Source organism: Nelumbo nucifera, chromosome 5, assembly GCF_055504915.1.
Source record: "Nelumbo nucifera cultivar China Antique chromosome 5, China Antique-T2T, whole genome shotgun sequence".
NCBI lineage: Eukaryota > Viridiplantae > Streptophyta > Magnoliopsida > Proteales > Nelumbonaceae > Nelumbo > Nelumbo nucifera.
Genome location: NC_142653.1, coordinates 31,099,636 through 31,123,832, shown reverse-complemented (window position 1 = coordinate 31,123,832; position 24,197 = coordinate 31,099,636). Strand labels below are relative to the sequence as shown.

Sequence of the window (24,197 nt, the reverse complement as noted above, 5' to 3'; positions counted from 1 at the left end):
GTTTACTCCAACTTCATTTCAAGGGAGAAAAGGAAGAGAAAAATTTCCTATCCCTTTCTACTTTACACTTGGGCATGTTTGCTTTTCGTTAAGTTACCCAGGTAAGTGTTTCTCAGGAAAGACTTACTTGAGTAAATGTATTTACCCATGTTCTTTTATTTCCCATATAAATAAGGCAATGACCATTTTAGCCATAAAAATCCATTATTAAATGGGGCATTTTTGTCCCATTCAAGTGTTAGCAACTTTTCCCCCAAGTGGGAAAGTTATTTAACCACCTAGGAGATGGGGTAAATAAACTTTCCTTGATCCCCACATAAGTCTGAAAAAAAAATGGGATTCTTGGTTTAATCCCATTGACCAACTTTCCCCCCTCTCAAAATCCAGAAAAAGAACACTCCCTTGGATTCAAGAGTTTAAGAGAAATTAAACCATCAAGAAAGGCCTTTCTTAGATAATTTTTTTTTCACAACATATCACAATTGATCAAACATGAAGCCCATAGTGGAAAATCTACATCATTTTTTCAAGAAGTACGAAAAATACACCAATAATTCTTGTCTTAATCAAATTTGATCATTGATCAAAGGTTGCTTATGTGATTGAGCAAAATCAAAGAGAGTTTCATCTATTGTTTTTTTTCATTACAACAATTCATTTTTGTAATTTATCTTCATATTTTGTATTAATTTAATACACAAATTTATCATTGGAGAACCCAAATATTTCCCTCCAATTTAAGGGCACCCATACATCACTCTTAACACCAGTTGGGCCGTTAAATTGATAGCTATTGCTGGAAACTTCTGACACGTGGGCCAAAGAGACACTATAGTAGTAGCGAAGAGATTTAGAGCATCCCATATATTGGAGGATTGAACTCGTTTTCATGTATTGCGTATTTGCATTTGGCCCAGTCCATTAGAGGATTGAACTTGTTTTGGCCCAGTCCATTAGAGGATTGAACTTGTTTTGGCCCAGTCCATTATTTCATGTAGAGCATCCCATGTATTGCATATTTGATTTAGAGCATTTCATGTATAAATATTAGCGTGGAATGTTATCAGCAAAACCTTGCTTGCCAAAGTGGGTTAAACATTGGAACATATAATGACGAGGATTTAATATAAGATTATTCAGTAAACTCTGTCAATAAAGTTGAGATGGCCGAGTTGGTCTAAGGCGCCAGATTAAGGTTCTGGTCCGAAAGGGCGTGGGTTCAAATCCCACTCTCAACAAATATATAGAGTGAAAATCTTTATATTTTGTAGTATTTTGTATGTATTTACGTTGTACATATTTGTATTTGTACTGCTTTTGGAGTACAAATACAAATATATAGTGTAAAACCTTATGTTTTGTATGTATTTATACTTTACATATTTGTACTATTGAATAACCCTGTATTAAGTACGGAGAATCAATAATATTAAATTTGCTTTATGAAATCAATAATGTTAAAATTTTAGGAAATATTTATTTCCAAAAATAATTTTTCAATAATTATTAAAATATGGATAGTTTTCTTTTGTTATGATATGTATAGGGTTAATGATTAACTGGGATTGATAGAATATAAGCAGAAGTGGTTGTGGATAACCACTTTCCATTTTCTACATTTTTTTTTAAAATAGATTGAAAATGGTGGTAGTGGATTGTGGCTTTAGCAACAAATTCTAAAAAAGTGTCACGTGTCTAACTTTCCAAAAAAATGAGAAGGCTACGTGTTTAAATGGTGGGGGGTTGTAGCCTGGTAGTGGGCTATGGGCTTTAACAGCAAATTCTTAGAAAATGCCATATATCTGAATTTGAAAAATCCACATGTCTCAATGATGGGAACTTAGCTTGAAAACCTTCCAAACTGAGCCTGACTAACAACTTATATAGAAGGCACAAATTGTGTCTTGAACCGGTGTGACTAGGGGTGCTCATAAAACCCCAAAAAAAGATTGGAACTGAAAAAATCGAATAAAAAAATGCAGTTAACTGAATCAATTAGTTCAGTACTAAAAGTCAATTTATAATAATCTATTTTATAATATATTATATATACATATTTATTTATAAAATATAATATATTATAAAATAGATTAATCAGTTGATTCGTTACGGTTTTGGTTTTGGGATTTTCAAAAACCAATGATACCGATTTGGTTTTATGAAACACTCCATGGTTCGGTTAACCAAAGCGTAGGTGTGACCCATTAAGCTTTGATGGTACGTTTTCATCGGCCGAACGATCCAACTGACTGGTTAGCGGGTAAAACCGTCACCCATTGAGCATTTCGGCTTTTATCCTATCCCAGACCGACTACATTGGTACAAACAACAATCACCTTCACCTGTAGACAGTAGTAGCATGCAAACGGCCCAACATGGATATTGAATGCATGCGTAGCGGTGTTAAAGCTAACCTCTGCTAGACACTAGTGTTAGGGCATCCAACAAAATGGGCCAGTGATTATTGATAGAAAATCCTTTCAAATGGGCCTATAATTAGGGCAGAAAGCCCAAATCCCAAATGGCCCAACCCACTAGGTTCGACCCTACTATTACCAGTACCAGTAATAAAACACAGTGAATTAATGAGAAGAACAAGTTAAGAATGTGTTTGAATTATTTGGAATATTCGCAGGAAATAGGGTTGTGGTGGTCCTCCATCCTCCTGTTACATCTTGACTTGGAAGTAAAGGGGGGATATCCCTGTATTATACGCTTCCTTCCCTTGGCCCATTACCATCATTGATGAAAATTAAAGATTAGACAGGATGCTTGCTGGCTCTCTTTTCTCTTAACCATAACGAAATCTATTCTGTTTTATACACACTCTCTCTCTACAATTATTGGTGCGCTTAGCTTAGTTTGGAAAAAATATAAATACAAATTTGTAGAGTACAAAACCTTATATTTTGTATTATTTTTCTATGTGTTAGGACTGTATATATTTGTTTTTGTACTCCTTCCAAACTCAGCCTTATGTATTGTTTAATCAAGGTAGAATTTTCGATCTCTCTGATTTTCAGGCTTTTTGACTGGATCTATTAGGCACAATATAGTAATCACGTTCAATGGGCACTTGATAAATATTGTGACATCTGTTAAAAGTAGGTTTTAATATTTTTCCAGGATAAGCTGAGGGTATTTTAAAGAATAAGTGTCAAAAAATTTTCCAAGTGCTCATTCAACGTGCTTACAATATTATGTCCATCTGATCTGGATTGTTTGATACCACACTTTGATCGCGACTTGCAATCAATACAGTTGTACTGTTTTGACACTCCTACTACAAGCATCCATTCCATGCATTTGGTGATAGAAAATTGGAAAACCCAACAAGCTATGATACTAAGGCTCCCTTTGTTCGCTGATATTTAGTTGGAGGTAAGTTGGTCAAATGGGCAATTGACCCCATAATGTTCTGTCTCTATCTCTCTCCTCTTTCATGCTGGAACCTCACTTACCAGGGAGAGTGAAATCTAGGAAAACAGATAGGGGCTTAAAAATTTGTCAGTTTCATGGTTGTGCATGGTCTTGGAATAGTTCCCTTCACAATTTGTTGTGTCTCCTTTTATTTTTTTAAATTTCTCTTTTCGCTTGCAGAAAGAAAACTGAAGGCAGCCAAGTCTGTGGAACTGGTGGCAATTTAATGTTCATCCATTTATGTTCCGTGTCCAAGCACTTCACAATGTTAATTTCTTCTATTCTCATGTCTTTGATTAAGAAATTTGTGAAGAAAAATCATTTTCATTTTTAATACTGAAGGAGGAAAAAAAAAATGAACTATCAGCTAATGCGTTGAAAGAGAATATCATTTCAGTCAATCAAATGACTTATTAATCCATTTTGGTTTGTATTGAAGGTCAATATCAATTCAAATGGGCCATTACCAACAAATAACTAGATTACTGTCTTTTCTCAAACAAACCCATCTCTTCCTGATCAATGGTTTTCTCGGATTAGGTGCTTAAATTGCTTTGTAGCCAGTAATTAGTTTTTGTTGTTAAGATAAGATAAAGGGTGATGAATTGGGTATGTTGCATTAATTGGGGCACATGGGGTAATCATGGGCCGGGCTTTGCACTATGATAAGCGCTGTAGCCTAGGCTTAGGCCCAGCCTGGCTTGGTTCTAGTCCTAAACACAAAACCTAGGCCAAGCTGGAATTTCCAGGCTGGGTGCTGAAACAATCACCCCTAGTCACATCCCCTGTCCAATGACAATAACCTACTTCAAAACATTACTAGGAACAGTTTTTAGTTTTGGAAAAAAAAAAACAAAATAAATAAATAAATAATCTTTTGTCCAGATTGTTACTGGCAAACTGAAGCTAATAATGTATAAAATAATAGAATATCATTGTTTTATACTTTTGTTTCATATAATATATATTATAGTTAGGCACAACGGCGACACCTTTATGCTGTGTTTGATTGCAATGCAATTTTTTATTTGCATTAACACAAATGCTTCCAAAGAGGTTTCTCGCCAATGAAGGTAGAATGATCAATCAACAGTTACAATTTCATGTTTTCTTAGGGAAGAATTGAAAGCAGCTTGACTTAAACAGCTCATTAGAGAGCTATCAGTCGTACTGATTAACACTTGCACGAAAAAGGCTTCTGCTAATCATTTCGTCTGAAAGTGAACAGAAGAATCATTAATTACTAACATAAATCAACAATCATCATCTATTGATACTGCGCCCAGAAAACAGTAGTGGACTAGTGAGTCAATGGAAGATGTTAGGATACGCAACTCGGAGTAGAAGCAACTGATTTCCCTTGAGACAATTGCACTCATCCCCTAAAGGGATATCTATGGCTTTGTCTAGGGATATTGTATGGATTTGACGATTCTTCTGTGTTAAACAACTGCGATACGAATTGTGGAAATAATTGAAAACAATTCGCCAAATAAGTTGAGATGGCCGAGTTGGTCTAAGGCGCCAGATTAAGGTTCTGGTCCGAAAGGGCGTGGGTTCAAATCCCACTCTCAACAAAATTTTTAAAGATTGATTAAAGGTATTTTCTTTTTATTTTTTTTTGGACTTCTAACACACCCAGATGGAAAAAAAAAAACCCTCATACACCTTATCTTAAATTGAAACCTGATACACCTTAAATGTCTGCTTTCAAAGATTAAGCATGCATTCCTCAGTTGGTTTGAGTAAAGATTTAGATGATTGAACTACTAGTAGTTCAATTATATTTTACTTTAGGATTCAAAATCCATTTAAACTTGGTCACCATATGACCCAGAATCAGAATTGAAATTTAAATTAGTTGAAATGGAATTCTCATGCCCAAGGGAGGGGGAGGAAATGGCAATTCTTTCAAATAGAGGAATGCCATTCCACTGGGAATAAGAACTGGATTTCGATTTCATCCAATCAAATAGTTTAAATAATTCTAAATCCCTATTCTTGTAAATCAAATAGACCCTAAATTCTTATTACATTTAATACTTTTTTTTTTTACAAATTCTATGATGTCATAGATATATGATTCTAGAAGAATTTTAACCAATTGTGAGTTTTTTTGATGAATATCATCAATTAGTTATCAGTTCTTTTTAAGGTATCACGCGCCTTCCTGGAATCAGTTGATTCTCTATATAAGCACATGAAATCTCGTCTCTAAGTTGAAAAAAGAAATAAACGCCAATAATATTGATTCCTGGAAAGAGATGGTGGATTTGGTTTCCACCAAATAATGGCACTGACCTCGTAGCTTTTCTCTCTTCACGTAGAATCCTAACAGCATAGTAGCCATATTTCTCTTTAAATTTTTATTTATTTATTCATCTATCTATTTATTTCTTTATGAAAGTACTCTCATATCAACCGCCATGCATCCAATCCAATCCAACCCAATTCAATGTACAGTTTACTCAATAAAAGTTACTTATTTACTAATAAGAAATGTAATTACAATATATTGTTTGAATTCTTCTTTTTAATATTGTGGTCAAATCAATTGATTAGATTGATCAATTCACCACCCAATTCAGGATTGTAGGTCTATTGACCACCAAACCACTTAATACGGTGACCTAGCTAATTAAATCATTAAACCATTTGACATGATTATTGGTGGGGTCATGTGTTATACATTACTGCTCATTATTTTTTTCTCCTAATTTTTATCCCATTTCCATCATTAATGAGAATAGTTCTCATTTATCGCAGATTTTTTTATGTTGAGTATATAATATTATATAATATGCCCAAATTTATCTACAAATTTTTTCATTTTCTAGAACTTCATGTATTTTATTATTTAAGTATAACATCATGTGTTGATCTACTATTTAATTATTATTTTAAATCATGTATTCCATTTTCATCATTAATAAAGGTAATTCTTATTTTCATATTTATTTTTGCTTAATATGATGAATATGTAACATTAGGAATGTATCAAAATGCTTTATTACAAACTTATATTTTTCTTTGAGTTTTTAAATATATTTTTAATATTTATTTAAATAGTCATTACTTTCTAATGTAGATATAGATTTTTTTAGGGTAAGTTTCTTAAACTACCCTTATGGTTTAGCTAATTGACTAAGTATACCCCTACTATTTAAAAATTGACTGATGCTACCCTTACTGTTTTTGAGAATTGACTAGCTCCACCCCTACCGTTTGCATCCATTAATATACCGTTAAATTCGTATACAGATGGCGTATATCTTTTTTTAAACCCCAATTTTATCCTTTTTGTCTTCTTCCTTTCAACAGCAAACCAGACTAATTTGGTCCTTAACCTGCCATTGCGATACCCCCTCCACCTCCAGCTCTTCTCACACACACACAAACTCTCCAAATCAGGGCTCCCATTGTCACTCTCTTCTTCTATTAAGTAACAGCTCCATTTGGATTCTCTTCCTGGGTTGCCTTTTCTCTTTCTCATCTTCGTCGTCTATCAAAAGCATGGGACATCAGACCACGGATGTCAAATTCTTGGAAATCTTAGATTCTTCATTGTCTTCGATATGAAGAGGCTTCCTCTTGTCTTTCAGAGTTGTCGACGATGTAGGTAAGAAGCATGGAGCAGAGAGTTTTGAGAGTCTTTCAGTGTCGAGATTTGACGATGTAGAAGGGTCATTGATCCTATACTCTCAGGTCTTAGGCTTTGCTGTTGATATGCTTCCTGTGGCAAATCAAGTATTGTTAATTAAAAGGATATCTTTTGTTGTTTTCCCAACAAGTGTCACCGCTGGACCTTTACTGCATGATTTTTTGACTTCAATGATTCAAATAAGCAGATAAAGAGCTGAAACATCAAACATTCATAAAGCTCCACGCGCTTGGAAGTCTCAGACCTTAGAAATCTCAAATTCTTTCATTGTCTTTGATTTGAAGGCAGGACCAGGACAAGGTCTGGAAAAGAAGGCAAGAAATCTCAGATTCTTACTTTACATGTTGTCAGAATCCCAATTTTCATGTTCCCACTCTCAACTCGGAACCTGTGTGAGAACCACTAAAATCTTTGATAGTTCTTCGCTGAAAACAATCAAAAATAGTAGAGCACTAACATCAGTGTTAGCCCAACACTTCCATGCCAACTTACCCATTACTATCTCCAACATGACATGACTAAGAGCCCATATGTTAGTCGGCGCCTCGTGTTCATTACAGGACCTTCCTGTGCTCGTTGGAAGAGGAAGGCGAAGGTGAGGAACGAGAAAAGAAGATTTCTGATGAGTTTTGTAGTTACCCTCCGAATGGGAAAAAAATGATTTCCGATGAGGAACCGTGATGTTTCTACCATCGAGACTTTTGGTCATCATTTGTCGTTTCGACAGTTCCAATGGTTCCGGTAGTTTTGGCAAGAAAATGAGAAAGAGAGGGAGAGATCCGAATGGAGGATAAAATAGTCTTTTTCACATCTCCATTGATGCACGTTAATGACTAAGAAGGATTAGTCAATTTGTAAACGATGTCTCTAATGTTATGTACTTTTGGCTAACATTGCCCTTTTTAGCTAAGTTTGAGGTCTAAAATAGCCCTTTCAATTTTTTGGGTCAAAATTGGTCTTTTCGTAAAGTTTAGGGGTTGTTAAAAGTAAAAAAAAAAAAACATTTTAAAACTTTATATAAATAATATTTGTCAATTTATGTAAGAAAAATATATTTAAAATTGTTTTAATGTTAATATTAACTGTTCTATTAAAATAAAATTTCAAGTTTTATTTATTTTTATAAATGAAATCATATTTAAGAAGATTTTGTTTTTTTAACAAATTTTATTAATTAGTTTTAAACCTCATATTATTGTTATTCGTTTTAAAAATAATTAAATTATAATTACAAATTCATTTCGTATTAATATTGCCTATTCTAAAATTTGTTTTTAATTAATTTTAGAAAGAAATTATTGGACTTATTGATGCCATTTTAAATTTTTTATAAGCATATTGTACTTGTTATAAAATTTTTTAATTAATTTCAAATTTAACATCAATATTGATTATCGTCGACTATAGGGAAAATATAATTTCAAGTGGACTTTTATTAATATTAGCTAGTTTTGGATGTTATCCATAATGGTAATTATGAAATGAATTTGTAATTTCAAACAGATTTATATTAATTTAAATTGGACTCGTAATGATAATTTTTATTTTAAAATTTTTAAAGTTGTTTTGATATTTTGTTCTTATTAATTTTTCATGGTTTGTAAATTCATAAAAATAATTTTAAAAGCTAATATGTTTGTATTGTTTTTTATTTATTGTTAAATATGTAATTACAAATTTCAGGATTTAGTTTTTTAGCATATATATACTATTTTGATTCTTATATTTGACTATTTTTATTCATATTATTCTTGGATGCACACTTTTAATTTTTAATTTACTTTATAATATAATACCATTATATACCAATATTTTATTTGTTGGGACTCGTCCAATGTAGGGTTTTGGTAATAAATGTTGTGAGAGGAGCCTTATGGATATCATAGATCAATAACTCAGTCCAAGATGAAACCGAACCCTTATAGTAATTATCACTTTTATAAATTTGTAATATTTGTATGTGTTTTACTTGTTTATGGATTTTTATTTTATTTTTTCTAGTAAACATACACGCGTGTTGCACATGGCAGTTTCAAATGATGATGAAGATGATAATACTATTTTAGTGTTTTGTCAATTGGACATATTTTTTAACTCAAAGAAAAATGATAAAAAATGATGTATTGGTGGATGTGTAACTCAAAGACTTAACTTTAAATGTTCTTATAGTTTTTATCAATGTTTTCAACATGTGGTTGAACTGTAGAGTTAGATATATTAGTTTGTCAATTGGACATATTTTTTACATATGCTTTAACCTAAACCACTTTATTGCAAAAAAAAAAAAAAAAATTGACTTGGTTAATAATCAAATGACCTTACTAGTTGAACCAGTTATAACCTATTTAACCAGGAAAATGGGCTATGGTTAAGACATTTTCTTTTGTATTTTTAGCCATTTTTGTCTTAATAACAATAATTCTCATTATTTAAACCATGTTTTTGTTTAATATGAAGAATATGCTCATTTTTTGTAAAGTTTATAAAAATATTTATATTTATATTTTATATTATTAAATTTATGATATAATAAAATTTGCTTATTTATGGTGAGGAAATGCAATTCTAATATATTTTTTGAATATTGGTTTTTAATATTATGGTCAAATCAATTAATTATAATAATCAATTCACCACCCAATTCAGGATTGTAGGTCCATTTACCACCAAACCACTTGTCTACGGTGACCTAGCTAAATTGAACCATTTGACATGGTTAGTGGGGTAATGTGTTAGACATTAATGCTATTTATATTTTTCTCTTAATTTTTATCCCATTTACATCATTAATGAAAATAATTCTCATTTATTATACTTTTTTATATAATAAATATATAATATTATAGAATTAATATGCCCAAATTTCTACATGTTTTAGAACTTTATTTATTTTATTACTTAATTATAACATCATGTGTTGATCCATTTGACATGGACAATTGATCCACTAAACCACCACTTGGATGGAAAAACTATTTTGCTTTTTCGATTGATTTTAAATCATGTATTCCATTTTCATCATTAATAAAAGCAATCATTATTTTCACATTTATTTTTGTTTAATAAGATGAATATATAACATTATAAATGTATCAAACTACTTTATACAAAGCTTATGTTTTTCTTTGATTTTCTATATATATTTATAATATTTAATAATTAGTTATGACATCATAGATTGACCCATTTGACTCAAAACATTAGATCATGGACCTACCATCTAGATATAAAAATGGTGTCATTTTCATATTGGCTTTAAATTTTGCATTTTACTTATATCATTGATAAAATAATTATTGTTTATCATGCTTATTCTTGTTTATATGATTAATATATAATATTATAGACGTGCCCAAAATTGTTTCATATTTTTTGTATTATTCTATTTTAAACATTTTATTTTTTAATTATACATCATTGGTTAACCCATTTGACTTGAAATGTTGAACCACTAACCCACCCTCTAGATAGGAAAATGGTTTCATTTCCCATTGGTTTTAAAATTGTATATTCCAAGTCCATCATTAATAAAATTATGTCTATTTTATCATACTTATTTTTTTAATGTGTCTATTTTTCAAAATTTCTTTATTTTCTATATTTTTGTATTTTTTATATTTTTAATTTGTATTATTTATTTATAAGATCATGAAATTATCCATTTAACCCAAATGGTTGAACTACTTACCCACCACTATACCTCTTTGTGGGTCGGGCTTCGGCTTGGTTTTTGCCAAAATTTGAATGGGCTCGACCAAACGCCCAAACCCATAGTATAAAGTTTGTAGGCCAAAAGCCCAACCCAATAGGTCTACCCATCACCTAGATGGAAAATATGATTGTATTTCTAGGTTTATTTTAAAAATATGAAATTTCATTCCATTAATAATTATTGTGTATGGATTTATTGGTGGAATTTAATGATGAGAAACAAAAGTATAAATGTTGGGAGAGAGAGAGAACGAGATTTATTAAATGGAAAAGTATGAACAAGTCCAATGAAGGTTTTTGAATTTCATTGCAGATCTATAAACATTCAAAATGTCAAAAAATGCCCACTCTATACATCAATGTCCGCCTGTGAATTGGCATCAATTTTGAGTTGGCACCCACCCCAACTCTACTTTGGGCCTAAAAATTCTGACCCTGGGCTGAACCATCATTCTCCCTTTATTTAATGCATTAAATGTAAGACTTAATGAGAGGTAATTGAATGTACTTAATAGTATTACTTTAATTACATTTTTGGCCCTCTCATTGAGGATGAACCAAATTGAAGAAGATGGGTATTTTAATGAAGAAAAATTCTACAAACCCACTACGTTATATATATATATATATATATATATATATATATATAGATTTATTAAACATCACATAAATCATTGATGGTGGATCCCAAAGGGTTGAAATTTGTTAGCATAAAAAAGGGCAAATTTTTTAAACTAATTATACTGTTTAGTTAATTGACTATCCTTACTATAACTATTGTCTTGCACCATTCCTACTGTTTTTGACAATTGCCTAAAACCGTTCACAAGTGATATCATATGAGTGTTATATTTATCTAAAATTTCTAACTTACCCTTTTATGGTCCAAAGTACCCTTTTTGGTTTGCCCACTATTGAGTCCGTACCCGGTGAAAGGAGTATCTCAGCTCTTTCGTATCAGTCTAATTGTCTTTTCCATTCCGTTTCAGGGCCAACGTGAGCGGTGGAGATGGTGTTTTAGGTATGGGGAAACTTTGCCCAACTTTTTCATCTTTCCAAGTGGGTATTTACCTGTGCAGATGAAATGGTCACTGAACAAGCAGTCACCACCGACGAAGGTGAACAGTTAGAAATCACAGAGAAACTTCACATCCTTAGCCGTTTAACCAAGAGTGGAAGAAGTGGAGGCCAAAACAAAGACGAAATGAAAAAACAGTGAAGGACAAATTTGACATTTATTTATTTTTTTGTTAGTACTTAACGGGATGTCAAATATCAGAAACAATAATAAAGGTGATGCCATAAGGGTATAATTTTCAATCAGTTAAACAATAGAAATAATTTAGGAAATTTGTCCAAAAAATTAGTACCAATATTGTAATTATATAAGTCACGCTATTGGTTTGACAATGTGTGGTCCACGATTAGGCATTGAAGCAACAAGACAAATTTGAACAGACTGTTTCTACAAACGACGGAATATAAGGCTTTCTACTAACGAAACCAGTCTCTACCTTCCACACGAGGAAATAGTATTATTCAAACACATGAATATTGTTTCTTCCTTTATTGACGGAATATAACCATTGTGACCACAATCTTGAAGGCGGCATGGATTCTCATTTTCAATGTGAAAACATTAATTAGAAAAAAACAGGTTTGCTTTTATTTGAAGTGCAAAACTGAAAACTGAACTGGAGTGCAATAATTTGTGTCTTTTTAATCATGGTTTTTAAAAACGAATCGGTGACTGAATCGGTCAGGGGTCCGGTTATTGGTTCGAATGGTCTGATCGTTCGACCTGAATGGCTGGCCCGTTCTGACAAAAAAATTGGAAAACGATCAAAATCGTTCGAATGATTAACCGGCCAATTCAACGGTTTACTGAACAAAATCAATAGTTTTGAGAGAAAAAACGGTTTTGGGGAAAAACGAAACCGGTCAGGTGACCGATTCTCAGTTTTTTCAGTCCAACCGCCTGGTCCGCTCCGATTTTGAAAACCATATTTTTAATTGAATAATCCAAACAGGCATTGCAAAAAGGATATTTTTGCTTGCCACATGGTACAACTTGCCATGCCATGTGATCCTTCACATGGACCTATTAACATGTCACATGAGGCGAATCCTTTCCTATTCAAAATGTGACATTGGAGTTCGGTTAAATAATCAAATTGTATATAAATATATTTTATATATTGGCATTGACCCCATGTTACACCAATCCAATAGTTTGCATTTTAAATGTATTGAAAAATGACAGAACGCTGCATATTTATATTAATAATAAGATGTAAAAGTACATCAATAAAAAGAAGTAAATTTGTATTTAAGTGGGCTTTTGATAAAAAAGGTATATGCTTTTTGGAATTCATGTTTACATCTATTACAGCTAAAAGTCTCTTTGTTAACATGGTAAATTTGTTGGTGCAAAACTAACCAAACTTTGCAATTTATATGAGCCGTTTTATACTCTACATATTTGCATTCACATTTCCAAATGCAGCCTTAAGGCTATGTTTGGTTGCAGTGCAATTTTATTTGCATTATTATATATGCATGGAGTGTAAATGTAAAAAACGCAAATCCTTGTTTAATTTTGTTTTGGATTCTACTTTATTATGCTTCATGTCTTAATTTACTTCATTTATACTGTAATAAAATAAAATAAATTAAAATTTGAAACAAAAATAAGTCAGAATTTACACTCAAATCATAGTTTTGCATCAATGCAAATTTATTTGCATTGCAATTAAACAGCCTAAGTAAAAGACTTTTCATAATTAACTTTAATCAGAAGCAAACAAGGGAATAAACCTTCCAGGATGTTCATTGATTCTTCTGTGTGTGTGGGTGTGATGTGATGTAACTTTGCTACCTTGTAAGAACAGAATACTAAATGCATCCGATATCATTGCTGTTTCTGCTTGAAACATCTTGGATTGATCAATACAAATTGACGTATATTTGTTATTTGAGGTTATTTATAATTGAAACGAGTATACCTTGAGAATATGAGAAATCAGTTTGTGAAAAACATCAAATTGGCTTTCTTACTCTAGGGGTTGAAGTTAAATCACTTTACTTGAAAGTGACTCATATGTTATGCGACAACACATATAAAATATGTATCGATCAATCCAAAACACGTTTTGATTAGGGTTTGTGTGGTGGCTGGGATGCATGCAGGGACCACAGGCGTGACATGGCATAATGAACTTGTCCTGCTGCAAATTTGAACCCATACCTCGGATATATAAAGAGATGTGTTGATTGATCAATTGATTCAATTGAGTTACAGGGTCATTGGCTCCTTGTATAATTAAGTTGTTGTCAACAGCTCAACAATGTCATAAGTACAAGCACATACCAATATATATAAAATAAGATTGAGCTGGGACAAATTAGGGACATTCCCTACGAAAATGAGAAAGGGATTAAGATTTCCAACCTTGCTGAAATTTTGGGCGAGACATTTGAATTTGGGTCAGGGACGGGGCAAGCAAAACCTGGCCTTGCTGCGCCACATTGCCATGGCTAGTTGGAATATCTTGGCAAGAGATCTGAGCTCCAATAAGATAAACCACGAACACGCCAACGCCAGCCCTTTTTTGACTTAAAAATTTCAAGCATCACATCAAATTTTTTTTTTTATTTATTTTTTCTATTTCAAACAATGTGTATACTGTATTGTAATGTTTTAAAAACCGACATAGATTTCAATCGTTTTTGCCTCCGCGTTGTGGGTCACCAATTCCATTATTGGGGTCAAACGGGTTACACTAGCATATATATATATATATATGTGTTATGTGTGTATAAATATATGTATATATGTACAAATATATATTTTATCAATAAATAGTGTATAATTATATTTTAGAAATGTTATGTGTATTATTTTCTATTTAATTTATGTTTTTTAATTCAGTTTCATTTTTTTTATTTATAAAAATATTAAAAATTGTGATTCGAGGCCAAAAATAGTTTTTTTAATCGAGTCGGATGATTTTTAACCAAATCAACGTTTTTTTGACTAACTAGTGGACTTTAATAGAACCATACCTAAAATCTTGACCGAGTAATGGTTCAAACGGTTGAACCGGCCGAATCAAAGACGGGTTGAAAATGGCATATCATAATTTCATTGCGATCGTATGCAGGCAAAATTTCTCCCCAACTGGGCCAACTCCTGCTAATACCATGAACTGGACAATGAAAGCTTGGACTTTGAACGACTCAGATTTCAAAGTAAGCGAAATATGAAACTCATGCAAAATAATATAAAAAAAGAAGGGTTTCTGGCACATAAGGGCAACTTTTGGGGTTTAATATCAACAAAAGTAATATATTTAAAAAATTGAAAAATAGGTTAACTTTTTAAAAATAATATCAATAAAGGGCAAAAGCACTAGTCATCTTCTTCTTACCATTTGTTCACCAGAGCTGTCGTCCGCCGCTACTCGCCGTTGTCCACCTCCGCCCGCCACCACCTACCACCGTCATCCACTGCCGCCCCGCCACCGCCTCCACCCATCTCCGGCAACGTTGCCAAAGGTGGCAGCGGTGGCGCTGGTGGTTTCTCTGTCCAACGCCGCCACCTCATCCCACCTCCGTCGGCAATGCTGCCGAAGGCAAAGGTAGCGGCGGGCGGCGGTGGCGGGTGGTTGCGGGCATCGGCGGATGGCGGCTCTGGTGAACAAATGGAAAGAAGAAGATGATGAACAATGTTTTTGCCCTTTATTGATATTAATTTTAAAAACTTAACCTATTTTTGAATTTTTGTCAAATATATTAATTTTATTGATATTAAACCCCAAAAGTTGCCCTTATATACTATTATCCCAAAAAAGAAACACGAAATCTAGGGTTTGAAAACCTTAGAAAGTTGTGTAGATAGAACAAAAGGCTGTAGGCCCTGTAATCGTGTAAATTAAAGAATTAAGTTGCCCAGTTTGTTTTATGGTTTAAGAATGATGTTTTGTTAATTAACGTAGAAAGAAGAGTGGTATAGCTAGCAACCATATCTATTTATCTCATATCGATCAAAAAACGACCCAAATTAAAGACAATACAACAATACAAATTAAATTATTAATTAATGTAGTTAAAACCAGCTGCTAGAAATGCCTTGTGCCCAACACCGACGCTCATGACCTAGTCGTCGCCAAGAGCCAGATCTTGCTATATATGTCTGTAGATCTCAAGTCTCAACATGGTGGCATTGGTGGCGGTGGTATAAGACTCTCATTCACACTGGAGCCGTTCTTCACTATGAATGCTGTGTTCATTCCCCAGCTAGCATGCCGTTCAAAATGACAATGCATAAACCACACTCCTGCAAAACATCACCATCATCCAATAAAACCATTTTTAATTAATTAATTAGGGGTTTATACATCTAACCGCCGGCCGGCCGGGTGAGTCCATAGGTTGGCCGCAGCTGGTCTTGCCGTCGACGGAGAAGTAGTTTGATCATGCAATAGATATATATAATAGAAACTTACCAGGATTATCTGCTCGGAATCTGACTGCAGCCCATCCATTCTTAGGGACAGAAACGGTGTTTATCAGAGGTGGATCAACTAAGTTGTAGCTAGCAGGGTCGGTGACGTTGTTAAAATTTCCATAACCGCTTCCAAGAAGATAGAAGCTATACCCATGTAAGTGCATCGGATGATTCTCCGGCCCATTCAAGTTGGTCCCTTGGAACACAACCTCCACCGTAGTGTTGTAGTCTAGAACCGTCACCTTAGTACCCTGAGTCGCTGTCAGAAGACTCGACGGCAGATCGTCGCCCGTATAGTTAAAAGGATGAGGTGGCTCACTGGGGAAATCCGTTGTGTAAACCTCTGCAATCGATTTGTAGTAAGCTTCTAATATGTCGATCGATGGGTTCACGAAACTTTGGTTGTTCAAGCTTGAAGAGAGTCTTGTTCCGTTGGGGCCTAAGCAGGTGCTGCCTGATTCACAGGGCAATGTGCTTACAGTAATCGTTGTATAGATACGGAGATCGTAATCCTTTGGGACCTGTTCAGCGCTTTCCAAGCTTCTGAACTGTTTGGTGAAGCTGTCTGCTGTGTCGGTGTCGTTGTGGGCGGGGAGGGATGGCATCACCGGAGACGATGACTTCTTGTAGTTTTTATATGTTAAAATGGCCGTGCCGGTGGTGTTGTCGTAGGGAACGTTTCCACTGGCATAAACTGTTACGGCCATGTAATACCGAGCCGGAGTCTGATCGGCCGTTAGAATGGCGTCCATGGTCTGTCCGGGAGCTATCATGATGGTTTCGGTGGTGATGGGTTTGATGTAGGCTCCATCAGATCCCACAACAGTGAGGTTATGTTGAGCCACTTTGAAGAACATCTCTTCATTCATTCCGGCATTGATAATTCGAAGCAGATATCTCCTTCCCTTCTTCACAATCATCTCAAATGTTCCTGATGATGATGAACACCATGCATCATTTGAGTTAATTAATTAGTTAATATAATTAGCTATAGCAACAACTTCATATTTTTAATTAATTAACAACGTTGTCAAATTATATCAGAGATGGAGATGGTCATCAGGTCATGGACATGGACTCTAATCTGATGCCCAGCTATACCTGGGTTTGCGCATGAATAGGTTTCTTTGTAGAGATCTCCTGGTAGGCCGTTAATGGTGTGAGCATTGGACTGGTTTGGTTCTCCTCCACTTTGAAGGGCATCTTCAATAATCTGCATCACGTCTCCGTTGTACCAATTTCCTACACATACAAACAAAACAAGGACGATTGGGTCAAAAACACTTAAGTGGGTTCTCAATACGGCTCAAGTTCAACTTGAACATGGTCCAACCAGACTCGATCGGGTTAACTCCACTAGGGTTAAAACCTATATGTTCATATCCCCCTAAAACAACCTTCAGAACCCTTCATAACCGAGTGGGGTGAAGCTAGTTTAGCCGGACGCGTCAGACCTGCTCAACCCGGTCGGCCCCACTTCATAACTGAGTTTTTTTTAATAAGCCGGAAAGTATATATCAGTGTTTTAAAAACTGACCTGGAGGCTGAACCGTTTTTGCGTCTGGGTCGCGGGTCACCGGTTTGACTCTCCGGGTCAAACGGTTCAGACTGTGCCATGTCATCGCATATATGTGTATAAGTTTATATATTTATATACATTATATGTGTGTATATATGTATAAATATGAGCATAAATATATATATTTTAGCAATAAATAATGTATAAATATGTTTTAAATATATTATATGTATTATTTTATATTTAATTCATTTTTTAATTTTTTATTTATAAAAAATATTAAAATTTGCAAATTAAGGCTAAAACATGGATTTTTTTTTTATGAAAATAGCGGGGCAAGGTGCCTTGGGATGCATGGGTCTCGAAAAGTTACCCCAAATAAAAAAAAAAAAGAAAACACCCCAATCATCAGAGTGCAAAGTTATAGTCTCTGAAAGTTTTATAGGCATTGAATGTACAACTTACGACCCGATCACTGAAAGTTTTACAGGCATTGAATGTACAACTTATGATTCGGTCACTAGATCAAATGGGTCAATGATTTAACCAACCAAGTCAAACAGTTTTTAACCAAATCAACAATTTTTTACCATCTAACAGGTCTTGACTGAACCGAATCCAAAATCCTAACCGAGTAACAATTCAAACGATTTGACCAGCCGGATCATCCACGGGTTGAAAACATTAGAAATATACGTACCGAGTATAATAGGTACCTCCCCATGAGGCTTTTTGAAGGGATAGCTGGTTCCGTGCTTGGGGTAAATCATGATAGCCCCATGGACTGTGGCTCGAGACCAGTCGCTATGTGCATGCCACCATATGGTCCCTTCCTCGTCAGAGAAAATAAGCTGGTAAGTGAAATTTGCTCCTGGTTGGATTGGGCACTGAGTCACGTACTCTGGCCCATCTGACCAAGGATTCCTTGGTTGTTTCAGTCCGTGCCTGTGAGCATGACAAAACAAAAACGGTGCTACTCTCAGAAAAAAGGATCCGCTTGGTTAAGTGAGGAACTGATTAATAACTGTATATTAAATTTTGATAAACCTAAATACAGACAACAGGGAATAAATAATGAATCAAGGACAAAAGTAGGTCAGCATGTTTGTTCTATCTATGGAACAGACTAATATATATGGTTGCGGTATGAGTTGGAAGGAATAAATTTTCAATTTAGCACTGGTTAATGAGCAGGTAGTAGCGTAGTAGGCATAAGGCAGCTGATGAATCGATCAAATAGTGCAAATAGTTGTGGTAGTGGCAGCGACGTCATTAATGGTGGTTTTAGCGCAGCGCAGCAAAAGTGGTTTGTTTCTCATTTTGGGAAAATGAAAGGACAATAGAGAGAGTGAGAGAACGAGAAGGAGTAGAAGAAGAAGAAAAAAAAGAGACCCTTTTAACTTTTGTGTATTTTGTAATTATTCAAAAGATGCCAATCATGTGTGCGTCTGTCTACTTTCTTTTCTTCCCTACTACTATACGTTTCTATGATAATAACTATTGAATCTTCTGAAATCTTAACTTCATTATTAAACAAGTCTAAAAGACTTGAACTATTGTTTATGAAACACCCATTACCAGTACCTACCAGAGTGGTTGAAACTTGAAAGCAAGAGACATGTGCACCAAACACTCCTGCATGTATGTGTCTGCCCGTTTTAATATTTAATTTGTCCAACTAGCATACATAATTTATCCTCTATTTAATTAATTAACGTGGTCTAAGTATTACAGCTTTTCATGCAAAGAGGAATAGAAAGACAAAGAAGAAGAGGAAAGTTGCCATATAACTTTAACTTTGGACTAAATCCAACACATAAATATAAATTCAAATAAGGAATTAAGTAGTTAAAAGTAAAGGCATACCAGTGAAGAGTGATGTTATAAGTTGCTTGGTTTACAACGTTAATAATGACGGTATCTCCTTTGTGGACATGCAGCTCTGGTCCAGGAAACAGGCCGTTCACCGTCAAGACAGGTTTGGTATAACACAATCGAGTGTAGTTTTTTTCTGTCAACTACAACAATTAATCACCAGTCAGGCAGTCACCACATATATATATATATATATATTTCTCAGTCACATCAGTAATAACATAAATAGATAAAATGGTTTCCTTAAAAATTCTAAATCACAGAAACAAAGCAACAACAGATACAAAAGTGTCCACGTAGGAGACTCTCTTAATCGGCCACGTGTCAAAATTCCAGCTCACATCATCCCTGTCTCCAACATGTGGTATTTTCCTCAATTAATATTAACAAATAGAAAATTAATTTACCCAAGAGCCAAGAGTTATTTTGTGCAATATGGCCGGATCTTTTTGGATTAATTTTGGCCCTTGACAGTAGTACTCATCTGTCGGTTACTTGGCATCTCTCCCTTTGACGAGACGCAATTTCAAACCTGTTAACTTAATTTTGATACGACAAATCATGGCATTTGATGTATTGATGCGGCCCCACCATGAGGTTAAGGTGGGGACACATCAATGATATATTATAGCCAGCCATATAGGTCAGGTTCGTGAATGGGGATATTGTTTGAACTTTTGGTCCAGCAGAAGTTCAACTGTGAGATGCATACAGAGGTGGACAACTTCCTTTTGTTTTGGTTTCACTTCTGCTGCAAGCTCTACTCCCAAAGCCAATCAAGAGATGGCGTCCTCCATGGAAGACAGACCGACTTTCATGCGATAAAAGTCTGGGATGGAGAGACCCATACAGCCCTCAGATTCACCATTCCAACAGAGACTGGTGGAAATTGTATAGGAAAGAACATCAGGGTGGGGGGCTCTAATAATAAGGCTTTTATGGTTAGCAAGTATTCCATGTCTGCTTCTTCCAAGTTCTAACTAGAAGATGAAATTAAGCAGCTGGGTTGGGATTTGCATGGAGTCGACGAATCGACATCAGCAATTGCCAATCGCCCAATCCTATATATGGGGCTCCGGCCATATCACAAACGTAATTCTAAAATCAACTGGACTGGACAAGGACAACCAAAGATCTAATTACTTACGACCCAATCGTGCCGATAAACCGCGCCGGCAGCCATGCAAAGCAACCCATCAAATAAAAGAAACCCCAAAATCTCCAACAATAACACCTTCCTCCATGAATATTCCATCCCCTCTCTCTCTCTCTCTCTCACACACACACACAATGGCCCTTCTCTTCCGGTGGTCATTTCACCTTCCTCTGCAGGCTTTTATAGAGGTTTGAGGTTCAGCCCATGTAATTTAATGCTAGATTTACATTACCTTCATCACATGCAGATTAGAGAAAAAGAGAAGTAGACGGCATTCACTTTTGTCTTGATTATGTGAAACTTGAAATCCACGTTTGTGTTCTTCGTGTTATACTCCTATTGGAAGAGGTTGTATACGTTTTAGGTGGACCACATCTCCTAGACTCGAGGTATTATTGTGCTAAGGATTACAATAACGAGTGAGAATTCTTCAAAATTCGTCCTCACTCATTAAAATAGAGATTCAGTAAAAAATACATGGTAGAGTAAAAGATGTGATTTTTTTGAATGTGATGTTACTTTGTAAAAACTAAATTAATGAAAAGTAAGTAGAGCTTTAACAATCATTGAAATTTAGGTTTGATGTGCATCCAACATTAATGAATGGAGTTACCAAAAATATATTAATGAATGCTCATAGTTGAACTCTTAGATTTAAAACATATATTTGTTTGACTCCACACCTTCTTAATTGAGCCAGTTGCCACTTTAGTTATGGCTTTAAAATGTCTTTATTAAATAGAGAGATTACATAACGCAATTGGCAACTAATATGCTGAATTAATTTGGGAGTTAAAGGGGCAGAAAACAACACAAACAGTCAAAGCCACATATCGTATCGATATATTTTTTTTGGGTAATTCCCTTAAACCTCCCCTCACTGTTGGGGACAAAGGGACTTTAGGCCCCCTTCTGTTACTTTTAAGTGGACATCTGTTGTGTTCATGCTAATTCCTCCAATCCAGTTAGCAGATTTTCCTAAGAGAATTGTTAATACCAGTAAATATGTTTTAGTATTTCATTTCTTTTACTACATAAATAAACCTATTTTTGGATAGAATAAACAAATCTTCTTGTTACTTTTAAGGAGCCTTCTTCGGCTTGGTTTCATTTCATGAGAAATATAAACAATGAAAAGGTAGAAAGAGATTTAAGGGTATTTTATTTTATTTTTTAAAGATTTAAGGTTTTTTCTGTTAAATGTTTAAGAATTTTTCAGTCATTAAATTTTTAATGGTTTTATATTAAGGGCAAAATTGACATTATAATATGCTTAAATCCAAGGCATCAGTTATTGTTGTTAGATTTTTATTGGCAGAATAATGGAAAAGGTCTATAAAGTACGTTTATCCCAAAAAGTCAGGGGAGATTTAAGGGCATGATAAAGTTGAAGAGAGGTTTAAGGCCGTTTCAAAAAATCTTAGGGAGGTTTGAGGGATTTACCTTTTTCTTGGTACAAATATTGATACTTTCATAACGGCTGAAATAGCTTAACCAAATGTCTTATGGCTTTGTTTTTAGTGAATATAATAATCAACCCAATTTCAATTTCAGTCATTAATCTCTTGGTACAAGTATTGATACTTATCACTTTGTTATTAATAAACCAAATTATTAATAATAATTATTTAAGAATATAATAATCAACCCTACTGTTTTTCTTTCTATTTTTTAATCAATCCAACCTCAGTTTCTGACATTAACTTCCGGAATGAGTTGTTTACTAAAACACAAGAACAATATGTTGGATGCAGTAAGCCAATTATCACTGGTTTGTTGACTAATTACTATGCAAGGGATCAAACTTTGATCCTAGCCAAGAACTACCTGATTGACGATGTTGTTTGGACTGGTAAGCTTGGAATGGAAAAAAACTTTCATTAGTTGCAGGTCTGGATAGGAATGTGATGGAATGAAGTGGATTAGGGATGAAATAGAGAAGGTTGATCTTAGGAATGACCTTACTCTTCCAACCCAAATATGATAACAAGGATCTAATCAAAGTTTTTGGCTAGGTATACATCCAACCATGTATGGGTTTTCTTTTAGGATCCAATCAATATCATAAAATGGGCCGGGCATGGGTTTACCTAGACAAAATCCGATGGGGATCCAAACCCACATCTTGACCTATATATTCCTCCATTGGGATATGTATATCTAGATTTGCTTGGATCACTCCAAATCCCGATATATGTTGCAACCATATATGCAGTTCATTTGGGCAATCTACAGTCTGGATGATAACATGTATGGGCTTGGGGTGTCAATGGAGCAGTTTTGGATTGGACCCGTCCAAAAAAAATCAATTTAGATTGATTAGACGGACCAACGAGACATATTGAGTTGCAAGGTTTTTTAAAACCGAACTGGTTAGGGGTTCAGCTTTTGGGTCGAACGGTTTGACTATTCGAATAGAACGGACGGCCTGTTCTGACATAAATATAAAAAATAAAAAACAGTCAAAACCATTGGACAGTTCGAATGGTTTGACCACTTGGGTCTGCGGTTTGCTGACCAAATCAGCGGTTTTTGGCGAAATAATGGTTCTGGGGTAAAACAGAATCAATCACCTGACTAAGTTCCCAGTTTTTCCGATCCGATCATTCGGTCCGTTCCAGTTTTGAAAACCATGTTGAGTTGCACCTGTCCAGACTTAATGGTCCAAAGTATTTATTGGATTGGATTGGACCTGATCCATCTATAATGAATTTATATTGGATTGGGATGGATTTAGCCAATATTCGGTCCATTGATAGAAGATAAGACTATAGGTGTCAATGGACCAGGTTTGGCTTCGAATTAATCTAAATTAAAATAAATTTGAACAGATTGGACAGTCCAAACATTAATTAGAGCGATCTAAAATGGTCCAAAATATTCATTATATTGGATTGAACCTGGTCCATTTGTAATAAACTCACATTGGACCGGATCGGCTTGGAGCAAATCCATTCCAATTCACATCCCCTAATAAGGAAAAATTCAAATCTGTCTTAAAATTTGCCCAAGCTTGGATCATAACATTAATAAAATTTTCCTTTCTTAGAAAAAAACTACTCTGAAATATATTCTTTGTGATTTCTAATCCCATTAAATATGAGCATGGAATTAATGGTGGGTTAGTGTCAGATCTGTCCTACTAAAATTTATACCCTAACCCTAGTTAAAGGTAGGGCTGAGCACTATTTGGTTAAAACCGAAAAACCGAACCAAAAATTTTGGTTTTGGTTTGTTTAGTTTGGTCTTTTCGGTTTTTGGTTAAAAATCAGTTCAGTTAATTTGGTTTTAGGTTTCGGATTTTAGAATTAGAAATTTGGTTAATCGAATTAACTAAACTTTCTAT

General features: G+C 34.4%; 1 protein-coding gene and 2 non-coding genes across 3 annotated transcripts; 2 read left to right on the top strand and 1 right to left on the bottom strand.

The window, feature by feature from the left end:
• Positions 1 to 1,157: 1,157 nt before the first annotated feature.
• On the top strand, positions 1,158 to 1,238 carry TRNAL-AAG (transfer RNA leucine (anticodon AAG)). The gene has a single exon. It is a non-coding gene; the product is annotated as a tRNA-Leu (tRNA).
• A 3,678-nt stretch (positions 1,239 to 4,916) lies between these two features.
• Positions 4,917 to 4,997, top strand: TRNAL-AAG (transfer RNA leucine (anticodon AAG)). The gene has a single exon. It is a non-coding gene; the product is annotated as a tRNA-Leu (tRNA).
• A 10,806-nt stretch (positions 4,998 to 15,803) lies between these two features.
• LOC104600168 (laccase-14-like) lies at positions 15,804 to 21,076 on the bottom strand. The gene is made up of 6 exons (XM_010263007.3): positions 20,843 to 21,076; positions 19,687 to 19,838; positions 18,521 to 18,765; positions 17,403 to 17,543; positions 16,300 to 17,232; positions 15,804 to 16,130 (listed from the first exon to the last, which is right to left on the bottom strand). Exons 1-6 carry the CDS (start codon positions 21,008 to 21,010, stop codon positions 16,003 to 16,005), a joined length of 1,767 nt encoding a protein of 588 aa, XP_010261309.2. The 5' UTR covers positions 21,011 to 21,076; the 3' UTR covers positions 15,804 to 16,002.
• Between the last annotated feature and the right edge of the window lie 3,121 nt (positions 21,077 to 24,197).